Here is a 13,704-nt window from a genome sequence, read left to right on the forward strand (position 1 = left end):
ATCCACCTCAGGTGTGTTGACTGCACAAACATGTAAATGATTGAAAGTAATCATTAACTCCTGATTTTTTTATCTATCCACCTGTTTCCTCGGAAGCCTATGGGGGCTGCCATGACAGATAACTACTTCAGCCGACGGTTTTCTGTTTCCGGTTGCCTTGCAACTGCATGACTGACCGCTGCCGCTAAGCTAGCCCTTAACTACTAGCGTTAGGTCATAAGTGCTAAATTGTTTTTAAAATGAGCTCAGGTACAACATGTGCCATTGTTGGTTGCCACAACAATTCATAAAAATTGAAGTTTTTTTCAGAAATGTCTCGTGTAGTACATCAACAACTCAGACAAACTTGTCCGTGCCCGGTGCCCTACACGCCATGCTGAGGAAGGAGGAACAGAGACTAGCGCGGCTCGCGGCTTTGACACTAAAATAAATATTTGGGTTTCTGAATATCTTCCACAGTATAGCTGCTGCATGACTGCATGACTTCCCTAACCCGGCAATGCACGAGCAGCCGCCTGTCTCCACGACTCCACTTTCCTTCAGCATTATCCACGCTGTATGTTTAGCTTGATTGACATTCTGGCTGGGTGCTACTGCTAGCTTCAGAAATATAAACTCGCTGTGTTTCTTCAACGGTTCGTTTTCTTTTTCCCCGCTTTTTCCATGAGGGTCGGGGATGTTGCCGCTTTTTATCCCCCTGAGGGGTTGCGGGGCTTAATGGGGCCAAATCCAGTTCTACTCACACCCTGAATGAGTCGCCAGCTCATTGCAGGACCCTTACTGATGGCAGTGGCTGCCACACAAGGTGCCATCTGCACATCAGGAGCAATTCTGGGGTTCAGTATCTTGCTCAAGGATACTTCGGCATGTAGCTCAGTCCCACCGCCCCAACGGTACTTTCCCTATTTTGTTACTGTGCAAGTAGTTGTATGCTTCTGTGCATTTGTAACTGCGTAATTCTCCGCCGTCAACACTTTCAGTAAATATAAGATAAGCATTAGCCCGACGTTAGCTACATCGACATATGCTAACGTCGGGCTAATGCCGGGCTAATGCTTCATGTCATCTGCCCACTCCGTGAGAACTGACGGGTGAGACACTGTGAGAACTGTCCTCACGACTTATCAAAACATCTGTACTGTGTATCCACCTCCGATTTTTATCCATTCTGTCGCTCTCTTTGTGTTAAAAGCCATGAACCATGGGTGAACTCACGAAGTCAGGAATAAGGTGGATAAGTATGGGTGCATTCAAGCCAGGCAGATCAAGCCAGACAGAAAGTCAGGCAGCTGAATGGCATCCGGTCAATTTTCAAAATAAAACACTCCATACCAACTCAGGATTTAAAGTACAACAAAGTTTTGTAACATTAACAATAAACACATTTAAAACAGACAAATAACCAAACAATTTAATGTAACGGTGTAATGGTTGCCGGTGTCACGGTAAACCATGGTAAAATTCCCGACGGTGAAGGTTACCGTTTAAGTTTTAATTACCATGGTAACCGCCGCGGTCGGTAACCATTGTAAAAACTCAAGGCTCATGTGCAGCGTGCAACGTGCGTTTGTTATTGTCATTAATGTAAACTGACCAGATAATGGTATAAAAGAACGATGTTGATCCGTGATTTGGCACGGTATCTGAACCGCTTATTAACTGTAGATTTCACTTTTTAAAGTCGACCTAATAATTCCCCAAATATTATTGCAGAGCTGCAGTGAGTAGGATTTGACACAAACACGTACTGGGTGGACTGAGTTAGTGAACACAAACTGACTGAGATGACTGACTTTCATCTCAGCTCCGTTCACTGGAGCAGCGTCTACCTGTGGCTCAGCAACCATCTGACCAATCAGACTGACCGAGTCCATTGACAACAGACGAGCAGATTTAAATATAAATCTTGATGAAATTATTTCAATTTATCAATGTTTTTTCAACATTTTGAAGACATTTTAAAAAATACCGTGGTATATCGATAACCGTGATAATTTTGGTCACTATTACCGCGGTGTGAAATTTTCATACCGTTACATCCCTACTACAAACCCTACTTTATCACAGTACAAGCTAAAAAATGACAATGATAAAATGAGCACATGGAGGACGGAACAAAACATCAGGTAACAAAAAGGTGCACAGTGGAACCAAGGGGTAAGTCGCCTAATAAGACTGCTAACACTGGCTGGCGAGACTAAACAAGCAAGGAGTAACTTAGCAGCTGAACTCTTGCAAGAGTTAGTGTTTGCTGTCCTGACACCGGCCATCATCACTTGGAGCCTGGTACAGTTATCTGCTGTCAGAGGTTACTTTGGCAACAAGGAAAGCCTTCTGTTCATCAGGACACCCTATAAATCACAGAGGCTTCAGAAAGAGCAGCTGAAGGATATAAGAGGGAGAACCAGAAAAATGACTGTCTGCATAAAATATGATCCAGCTCCATCCGAAAAATCATTGAATAAAACTAGAAAAATTGCAATTCCTGTGAAAATACAGTGTGAATGCTAATGGCTGAAGCGATTTCGGGAATCTGCTGAATGTACTGGAAAATGCATATAATTATGAGAACGGTCAAGAATTTGCAGAAAAAGCTGAATTTTTAAAAAGCTGAATAGGCAAAAAAGCTGAAAGGTTTTAGGCTGATGGAGCTTGAAAAGGTGAAAAAAAGCTGTAGAGTAAGAGGGCTGGAAGAGGTTAAAAAGGTGAAAAAGGGCTAAAAAGGTGAAAAGTTGTAAAGTAAGCGGGCTGCAAGAGGTTAAAATGGTGAAACAAGGCTAAAAAGGTGAAAAGTTAAAGGCGGAAAGAGCTTAAAAAGGTGAAAAAAGGATGAAAAGATGTAGAGTAAGTGCGACGAAAAAACTTAAAAAGGTGAAAAAGGATGAAAAGCTGTAGAGTAAGAGGGCCGAAAAAGCTTAAAAAGGTGAAAAAAGGATGAAAAAGTAAAAAAGTTAAAGGGTGAAAGAGATTCAAATGGCTGCACATACGCTGGAGCAGGAGCAACCATGGAGCAAGCCAACAAGATTTCCTACATTTCTGTGTATATATTGTCTATGTAAATAAAAGGTGTGGGATCCAAATCCAGCTGAAGAGAATTCTTTCTCCTGATTTTACAGCTGCTCTCCACTCTAGCGATGATGTCACGCACTCTAGCTCACGCACTACACACGCATTCTTCAGATACACATGCTGCAGAAGTAGCAGAGACAGAGATGAAAATGTCCCCATAAGAATGAATGGGAAAACGCCTCCCAAACCCCTGCGATTTTTGAAAAAACTGTAATGGTTATTGTCAAAATATTTAAATGTAGATTAACAGGAGACATTGCTGAACGCACTCATGTTGTTCATATTTCTGTAGAGTGTATAATTAGGGCAAAAAAGCGAGAGACAAAACAGGTACGTCTGCTCTCCTCCAGAAATGTAGCATCAAAATTAACGTTGCGGCTTATGGGGGAGCTGCTGGAGTGCTTGTCGCTCTCGGGCTTCTAAATCCAAAACTGTAAGTCCTACATCTGAAATAAGACCATCAGCTGAAAGCCAACAAGATTTCCTACATTTGCATGCATATATTGTCTATGTGAAGTAAAAGATGTGGGATCCAAATCAAGCTGAATAGAATTTTTCTTCTGTTTTTCCAGCTGCTCTACACTCTGAGGTGCGGCAGTTGATGATGTCACGCACTCTGGCTGACGCAATACACACCCATTATAAAATCAGAAGACGGGTTAAAAATCCTTAAAACTAAAACTGTGATTATTTCAAAACCATAAAAGATTTTTAGAAACGGAATACATCGCCAATAGTTCAAGATCTTGTGACTCTTCTGAAGTTGGAATGGTGTCTCCACAGAGGAAAATTTTACTGCTCAAAGCTTGCTCCTTTATGGCTATGGAGCCGTAAAGGAGCTCAATGAGAGTTCTCATTTCAGTCTCGTTGTAGTCTTTTTTTGGTCTCAAACATTTCTCATTTGTTTCTCCTAAAATTCCTTAGGAGCAATAGTTGAGACTTGTGACTTTTACTGCTCAAAGCTTGCTCCTTTCCAGCAGTGGGGAGACAAAACTGAGATTTCTCGTTTGTTTCTCCTAAAATTCCTTAGGAGCAACAGGTGAGACTTGACAGCTAGCAACAGGAGCCTTGCTTGAGACATGACGGAGCTTTATTTGAGGCTTCCTTTGGAGACAAAAATAAGCAATACTGGAGCTATTTAAACAACAATAACAAACCCACCTGGAGGAAAATTTTACTGCTCAAAGCTTGCTCCTTTCCAGCATGGGGGAGAATAAACTGAGATTTATCGTTTATTTCTCCTAAAATTCAGTAGGTGCAATAGGTGAGACATGACAGCTAACAACAGGAGCCTTACTTGAGTCATGGCAGAGCTTTATTTGAGACCTCCTTTGAAAACAAAACAGAGCAATACTGGAGCTATTCTGGAGCATATTTATCGACACTTTTGAAAACGTTGAAAAAAGGCCTTTATTCAAATCACCATCTTTAGTATACAACACAGCAACACTTTATAAAGCACAGTTTGCACAGAATCATGATAACATTTAACAATTCTGACAAAAGTGATCTCTTCAGAAAAAAATGCAGATTGCCTTAACCAACCTGTAACAACTGAGTATTTCAGCTGGTAGTGTAAAGACAGTTTATTAATGTGTCTCTTCTCAGTGAAACTTCTTAAAAGAAGTGTCTAACAGTGTTCCACACAGCTGCACAACAATGCAGAGCATTTCATTACTTTAGTCTTTCAGCAGTATTTGTGTATGAGGACTTATTTAACCATGATCACCTCACCAAATGCCTTCTCAACCGATGCCCATCCATCCCATGTGCCATAGTGCATGATATACCTGCAAGAATGACAGAAAGCCCAGACTACAAATAAATTCCCTTAACATACCATAATAGCAAACTATCAAATATAAACTAATTACTGCATTATGGGGAGGACAGTCCATGACCACTCTTTGCATTGCACTTATTTAACCATCATGTGGTATTTTATAAGGTAAGTGCGCTGGATTCAGAAATTAATAACAAAATAACATTTATTTTTGCAATTTTGGACTCATTACTGAATATGAAAAGAATGAATAAAACACAGATTGAGAGGAGCATGGCAGATCTGCCACCTGCTGACCCAGATCTGAATAGTTGTGTGTATGGGTGAATAATTAATGATACAGCATTTTAAAACAAAACATGATAAAGTCCTGTGGGGTGAATACACACATGAAAAATAAACATACAACAAAATAAGCAATGTACTTACTTGGCCAAGTTGTCATATTATTTTGAATTTCTGTTTAATGTACCACAATTCAAATAGCTTGGTTGCTGTCCACATTAGTTGCATTTGTGTTTGTATTGAGTAATGGTACATGTTGCTCAGGTGAATGACATGAGGAAAGAAGTATGTGGTGAAGGGATGATGAAATCCATGAAGGTTGGGCCTAAATATCTATGTTTTTAAACCCACCCAACCTGAATCTCTTCACAGCGGCAAGCTAGAAAGCTAGCTGCTGATGGCTCTAAGTCAGAGCACTGGCAGCCAAGATAGGTCAAACGACTGCAACCCTGTTGCTAGACAGGAATTATCATTCAAAAGGTAGAGGAGACGTATTTGCCAAACCACAAAATGAAACACAAGGAAAAGAGTGGTTGACACTGAAAGCACTACCGACCCACCACCACCCCAAAACAGTCAAACTAGGGGAAACACTGGTTTTAAAAATGTAAAACTGTGCATTACCATTTTGGTCATCCTTGGGTGAGCCAGGGTCTGGCTGATATCATCTTCAGTGGGTAGTGCAGTCTTTTGGCTCTTTTTTTTTGTTCCTGCTGAACATTTCTTTCTGTGAAATACATCAAAGTACATTCTTTTTTTTTTTTTTAATGTGGCTCTAAGTAAACTTAAACTTTACATTATATTTACTAAGTACTTGCAGCAAATCCTACATTAATATCATGTAGTGCACAGAAACGTTGCCCAGCCACAAAAAAATTTAAATAACTGTTTTAAAAAAAGGAAAAAAGAAAAAAAGACTTGTTTATTTATTAAAATTGTTCCCATTTAATTGTTTAGAGAGTCTGTCCCTGCTAAATCAGTATGATCTGGCAATGATGGCAAAAAGTATTAGGGGTTTGCGTAATAACAAGCATTAAAATTTCAAAATTGAAATTACAACATATTTAATATTTTGAGATGTATCATTTCTCTCACTCCTATAAGTCTGTTATCATTTTTCAGGTAAATGATGTTCTGAAAGCACTGTACAAACAGTACCATTATTTCTCCCGAAGTGGAGGGATCAGTATACCTGGCTGAACCATCGCAACGGCGTATGTAACGCTGTTACTGTGATGATAAATGACACTTAAATATTGAATCTGTGTCTATAATAACCACACCCTGACATGTAAATGTGACATCTGTCTTGATTCATTTAATTTAACTTAAAATATGGACAACTGACTGCATAATACATGAATCAGAAACAGAAATGCTTTACAGCAGCTCCCAAGTCAAGAATATGCAGAAAAATTGTAGTAGTAATAATAATAATAATAATAAACTATATATATGCTGCATATTCATAGAAGCCTACTGCAACTGTACTTTTTTTTTTACCATTAAATGTTATTTTATACATTATCATATTCTATAATGTTCTGTCATGGAGTACATCACTTCACTGCTAACAGAAAAGAAAGCAACTCACTGCCAGTTGCAGCTTCTTATCGTGATCTGCAGTCTTTCAGTGCGTTTACATGCACAGCTTAGTCAGATTAGAGCCATAGTTCGACTATGCTGCTCAATCGGACAACTGCAATTATTCGAGTATACATGCCGGTGAGAAAATCGAATTACTGCCGAAAGCATGTCATACCCCGGTACGCTAGGTGGCGCTGTGCCCATTTCAATTAGTGGTAACGGCCTCTTTACGTCACCAGCTGCCTCGGCATTCAAGAAAGATGGCGTACGAAGAGCGAGACGAAGCTACATCTTTGTACACTTCGTATATGGTGTACATGATAATTACACAAACTAGATGCACAATGGCGCTCTTTCTTGCGGTGATTTCGGAGGAAATACGCCGCCGCCGCCGCCGTCCATCTACTTCCGGCTCACGGCCTCGGGGAAAAATCTCGCACCTGCGCAGAACGCAAAATCCGATCCGATCCGCTGGAAACTTATACATGCAGGAGTTAATGCGACTTTCAATCGAATAATCTACGTGGTGCAATTCGACTATGAGAAATCCGATCCGGTCCGATTTTAGTCAGACTAAGGTGTATACATGCATCTTAAAAATCCGATCATAGTCAGACTAACGCAGTAATTCGGTTTTCTTGAGTGTCATGTAAACACACTGTTTGTTAATTTTTTGTCTCCGTGATTGTTATTATTAGTACCCATCAAAAATCACAGTTACATGTCAGGATGTGGTTATTATAGACATATTCAATATCTAACTGTCATGTATCATCACAGTAACAGCGTTACATACATTAGCAGCTGTAAACACATAAAAACATTATAAAACACATCATGTGGTCCCCTTTAACAGCTGGGTGGAGGTGTATATTTTGGTAAATAACCGCCGGTTCCAAATAAATGCCGAGTCTAATTTATTTTGAAAAAACATCAAGGAAGAAGACGTGACCACTGACACTGCACGTTTTTCTTCTTCGCCTTTTTCACGTGTTGTGCCCAGAAGGATGCCAGAGAATTCACAGAGAAGCTGGCGAAGTTTGTGACATTTTCATCCCGGATTTTTGTGAGGAGGGAATTAAATGCCTGTCCCAAATAAACGCCTGGTATGTTAAGTGATTGAAACAAATAAACGCCTGGCTATTATTTGGTATCTTACGTTTGTTCCCGCATCATCAGCACGAGCTGAACAATAAATCTAACACAGCAAGAGAGGCGGGACTTAAGGCAGAACAGCCAATCATCAGCTGGTCAGTCCCAAAGCCGGTGTCATGTTTGAAGCAGCAACAGGAGAAGGAGGGGAGGGGAGGCAGCTGTAGCGAGCTCAAACTAGAGCGGCCAGAGACACTGAGCGACTGTAGTGAGGCGTTTGTGCAAAACTGTGGATAAACGGCAGTAAAAGTGTGGGTGTTGAACCCTCTCACCGGGAAAAGTGTGGTAAAACACCCACATCCTCCACAGCCTTTGCCTGAAACTGCCGACATACTTCACAATACATTACGCCATCGCGGTGGTTCAGCCAGGTATACTGATCCCTCCATCTCGGGAGAAATCCCCTTTTCCTCCTCTCGGACTCGTAGCACTCCTTCGCCGTCATTTCTCCGAATAACTTTCCCGCTGTCACTCTAAGCATTTCCCGCATGCATTCTAGTGAATCACGATTGTCGTACGGGCAGTGACTGGCCAATCGGGCCAGTGACTGACCAATCGACATGCCCTGCACCTACTTTTACTGGCCCCGGGCCAGCGGGCCATGGGTTATGTCGAACCCTGGGTGAAAAGAGCGATTGGACTGTGTTACCTCATCTATTCAGCTCAACCTCAGCAGACTGAAGAGACCACTCAACGACTTTTCCTTGGGTTCACAGCACAGCAGATTGTTTAGCAGCGCAGCACATCTGTTGAATAATTAAAAAAACACCACAACGTTACTGGTGGTGATCTGCTGTACAGCTCCTTGCCCTACACATTAAAAATGAATTAGCTGAAAATTGAAAAAGCTGGGGTTGTTTAGCGCGCTAGCTACCTACACATAGGTACTGAGCTGTGTCAGTCAAAATCTAACTAGCCAATGGGGACGCTCTGCTGAAAAGGCCCGCCTACCCAAGAGGTTTGTGCCAAAACTGCAAACAAAAAGTCAGGGAGCACAAACGAGAAAGAGCTGCAGAGAGAGCGCAAAGCTGAGAGTCAGCGCAAAAGTCTGAGTGGAGAGAGACCAGCAGAGGGAACCGTAAACAAAATAATGCATTATTAGAAGAGTAAAAGACCAGTTTAACAATTATTTGATTGCAAGTTCTAAGTTTTATGCTCTCTCAAATTCCTGTTTTTGTTTGACATTTAAGAAGTTTTGTTTGTTTCTTTTGGCAAAAATCTAATTCCATATAATTCCCCCCTATAACCGGACTACTATAGCTAATGTTGCTGATGCTAACAAGTTCATAGTCATAAGATTGTTTGATGCTAACATTAGCTAACGCGCTAACGTTATGATATGCAGACACGTTTTTGCCGAGGGAATCATAACCAGCATGAACACTTGCCCTCTAAATGTTCAATTCACTCAAATTACATTAATAATGTAGCTTACCTTCTTTTTCCAGGTCCATATGTGTGTTTTGTTTTCGCTCCCAGCTGTCTTTCTGTATAGCGAGTCTTCAAAATCAACCAGCCAGTCACAATGCAGACTGTGTGATGGACAACGCTGCTGTCCCATGAGATAGTGTGCACATCATCCAGGGTTCACAGGTCACATCTTGTTGCCATGTCTGTTGTGATGAGGAACTATATACATTGAGGAATAGTGTTTACAGCTGCCAATGTATGTAACGCTGTTATTGTGATGATACACAACAGTTAAATATTTGATATGTATCTATAATAACCACATCCTGACATGTAAATGTGACATCTGTCTACCATACTGACAACTTGGTTAACTTTAAAGATATATATAAAGTACAACTGACTGAATAATATATGATTCAGAATCAGAAATACTTTATTGATCCCTGACAGGAAATTGCTTGTGTTACAGCTGCTCTCATTCAAAGTCAAGAATATGCAGAAAATAAATTAAAAAATCCCCAAATGATAAATAAATAAAACAAATAATAATAATAATAATAATAGCAATAATAAAAACTATATATGCTGCATATTTATAAGAGTAGCCTACTGCAAATTTAGTTGTTTTGTAACCATGAAATGTTACTATTAGTAAATCTATTAGTATGTGTGTGAATGTGTAAATGAGTAGAAGGTGGCTTTATAAAGTTCAATCCATTGACTTGTCATAGTTCACAGGGCTGAGCTGCCGCCTCCAATATGGCGGCAAAGTTGACGTATTGCAGCAGCCGGCCAACCGACTCAATGAGGCGTCTATGTATATATGTCTATGGTGATGAGTGTCAGACACAAAAGTGAAAGTCATCAGGAGATGAAAATATACAAGGGTTTTATGTTGATATTATACTGTGTTGAGATAGTATCTTTATTGTGCTCCAGCCACCAATAGTTTGATTTGACAGTATAAAATAGACCTAATACATGACATTTAAAGGGTTTGTTTTGTGGTCTGTGAAACAAAGTTGCAATGATACAAAAATAGGCTATTGCAGACCTGAATAATGCACCCATAGAGTGGGAATCCACTGGTATGCATGTTAGGAAAATGGCTAACATTTTAAGTCTGGATGAAACTTCAGTGAGCACTTGCAGAGAGTTGTTTATTTGCTCTAAGGTGAGGTCAACCTGAGATACATGAATTGAGGAGACTGGGATGAGAGTAGATCGATTTCATAAAGAGACCTCCCTGATGTCATTGCGTGAGATCAAAAAGAGACACAAGACTTGAGACAATCTGAGACTTCATTGGGAGCTTGATGAGATCTCCTTTGAAACTTACAGGGAGCCCAAGTTGAGATTTTGTGCACCTGTTTGATCAACCTGAGATACATGAATTGAGGAGACTGGGACGAGAATAGATCAATTTCATAAAAAGACCTCTCTGATGTCTCTGCCTGAGACCAAACAGAGACACAAGAGTTGAGACATATTGGAACTTCATTGAGAATTTGATGAGATCTCCTTTGAAACTTACAGGAGCCCAAGTGGAAGTTTTGTGCACTTGTTTGATCAACCTGAGACACATGAATTGAGGAGACTGGGATAAGAGTAGATAGAGTTCATAAAGAGACCTCTCTGATGTCTCTGCTTGAGATCAAAAAGAGACACAAGAGTTTAGTCAATCTGAGACTTCATTGGGAGCTTGATGAGATCTCCTTTGAAACTTACAGGGAGCCTAAGTTGAAATTTTGTGCACCTGTTTGATCAACCTGAGATACATGAATTGAGGAGACTGGGACGAGAATAGATCGATTTCATAAAGAGACCTCTCTGATGTCTCTGCCTGAGATCAAACAGAGACACAAGAGTTGAGAAATCCTGAAACTTCATTGAGCTTGATGAGATCTCTTTTGAAACTTACATGGAGCCCAAGTTGAGATTTTGTGCACCTGTTTGATCAACCTGAGATACATGAATTGAGGAGACTGGGATGAGAGTAGATCGATTTCATAAAGAGACCTCTCTGATGTCTCTGCCTGTGATCAAATAGAGATACAAGAGTTGACATAATTTGAGACTTCATTGAGAGCTTGATGAGATCTCCTTTGAAACTTGTAGGGAGCCCACGTTGAGATTTTGTGCACCTGTTTCTCAGGAGAAAATACTGAGAAACAGGAGAAATCAGCCACAGCCTCACTTTGGTCTCACATAGATCTCATAGTTGTCTAGGAGAAATGAATGAGACAATACTGAGATCTCTTTTCCAATTTTCGTTTCCTCTTGGTCTAGCTCAAGGTATGAAGGACAAGAAAAGGTTGAAAGTCGATGAGTTTTGCAGAGGATTTGAAGATTTTCTCATTTACTTCAATGATAAAGTTTTGTTGGAAAAAGCTGAATTTCTGAAAAAGTTGAAAGGTTAAAAAGCTGGAAAGTGCAAGGTTAAAGAGCTTGAAAAGCTGAACATTTTAATAGTTGAACAGTTTCTATAGCTGAAGGTATGCTGAAGTTGTAGCAGAATGAAATTTGAAAAAAATCCCCATAAAGATGAATGAGAAATTTTTGCAGAAAAAGCTGAATATTTCCAAAAGTATAAAAGATAGAAACGAGAAAAATACACGCCATCATGTCCTTAACAGGCTGAACATTTTGATATTCAAATTGTTTCAATAGCTCAAGATTTGTAGGAGAAGAAGCGTGCTGAATAACTTATGGAAGCAGGAATAATAAACTAGAAAAAATCGTATTTCCTACGAAATTACAGTGTGAATGCTAAAAGCTGAAGTGATTTCGAAAATCTGCTGAATGTACTGCTGAAAATGCATAAAACTATAGGTTGAATGGCTGAGAATTTGCAGAAAAAGACGAATTTTCAAAAGCTGAAAAGGCAGAAAGGCTTAAAAGTAATAGGTTGAATGGGCTAACAAAGGTGAACATTTTCATAGCTGAACAGTTTATCTAGCTGAATGTGAAGCTGAATGTATGAAAAAGCTGAAAATGCAGAAAGATGAATATTTGAAAAAGCTGAAAAGGCAGAAAGGCTGAAAAGTGATGGGCTGAATAGGCTTTAAATGTTGAACATTTCTAGAGTTGAACATAAATCTGAATATTTGAAAGGGTTGAAAAGGCCTGAAAGCGGAATATTGAATAAGCTGAAAAGGCTTAAAAGCTGGAAAGTAAGAGAGCTGAAAGAGCTTAAAAAGGTGAACAGTTTGATAGCTGAATAGTTTCTCTAGCTGAATATAAAGCTGAATGATTGAAGGAGCTGAAAAGGCAGAAAGATGAATATCTGAAAAGGCTGAAAAGACTGAAAAAAATTAACATCTTGGTAGCTGAACATCAAGCTGAATGTTTGAAGGAGCTGAAATGGCAGAAAGATGAATATCTGAAAAGGCTGGAGAGTATGAGGGCTGGGAGAGCATAAAAAGTTAAAGATAAACATTTTGATAGCTGAACAGTTTCTTTAGCTGCTCATATAACTGAATGTATGGAAAAAGCTGAAAAGCCAGAAGGATGAATATTTTAAAAAGTTAAAAAGAGGGCTGAAAGAGTTCCAAAAGTTGAACATTTTGATTGCTGAACATGAAGTTGAATGTTTGAAGGAGTTGAAAAGGCAGAGAGATGAATATCTAAAAAGGCTGAAAAGCTGTAGAGTAAGGGGGCTGAAAGAGCTTAAAAAGGTGAATAAATAATAATAATAATGATAATAATAGATTTAATTTATATAGCGCCTTTCAGGTTACCCAAGGACACTTAACAAAGCGGAACAAACATATATGAAAACAAACAAAGCAAAGAATAAATGGAGCGCCTGTCAGTCAGTACGGAGGGAACAGCCGCACAGCAGTCAATACCGCTGTCTGCACCGCAGGGAACAGCACCCTCGGTCTAGATGTGAACTTGCGTCTGGAGGCTCCATGCACACAGCGGGGTGCGACGCAGGAGACCCAGAGATCCAGTCCCAGCGACGGAGACCAGGGCGAGGCGACAGCAGAAGTTCAGGAGCTCCTGCGCTGAACACCCGCAGACCCCACCAGCAACGGCGGAGCAGCGACCATCCAACATCGCCGCGAGCCGGGAGAGACCACAGCAGCAGAGGAGAGTGACAACGGAGCCAGGTGGTGAATAACCCCATGGTTGTGGTGGAGGGAGGACCAGCGGAGCAGTGATGGACAACCCACAGAACATCAAGTACATCTGCTTATAAGTTAGCGCCAGTGACGGACTGGGAACAAAAAACGGCCCTGGCATTTTCACCCACCAGCGGCCCACCAGCAGCGGGGGGGGGGAGGGGGGGCGTATGCGCAACTTTTGACGCATGTAAATAACACAAACTTTTGATAGCCCCAGTGATGGTGAACGTAAATTCCCATGCTATAAACAACTCAATAATAATAATAAAACAAATCAATAAATCA

The 13,704-nt window shown here is 40.4% G+C and overlaps 1 protein-coding gene across 4 annotated transcripts in view; it reads right to left on the reverse strand.

Annotated features, from left to right (window-relative positions):
* palmdb (palmdelphin b) overlaps positions 1–13,704 on the reverse strand; it is a 142,024-nt gene that overhangs the window by 19,947 nt on the left and 108,373 nt on the right. Inside the window, exons 1-2 of one of the 4 annotated variants that reach the window (XM_030398290.1) lie at positions 5,762–5,821; positions 4,804–4,859 (exon numbers count right to left, since the gene is read on the reverse strand). The exons of the other annotated variants lie outside the window; for them this stretch is intronic. Of the exons in view, the coding sequence (XP_030254150.1) occupies positions 4,804–4,845 (42 nt within the window). The 5' untranslated portion in view covers positions 4,846–4,859; positions 5,762–5,821. Of the gene's footprint in view, positions 1–4,803; positions 4,860–5,761; positions 5,822–13,704 lie in introns of those variants that run through there. 4 annotated transcript variants of the gene reach the window in all.

Source organism: Sparus aurata, chromosome 19 (assembly GCF_900880675.1).
Source record: "Sparus aurata chromosome 19, fSpaAur1.1, whole genome shotgun sequence".
NCBI classification, from domain to species: Eukaryota; Metazoa; Chordata; class Actinopteri; order Spariformes; family Sparidae; genus Sparus; species Sparus aurata.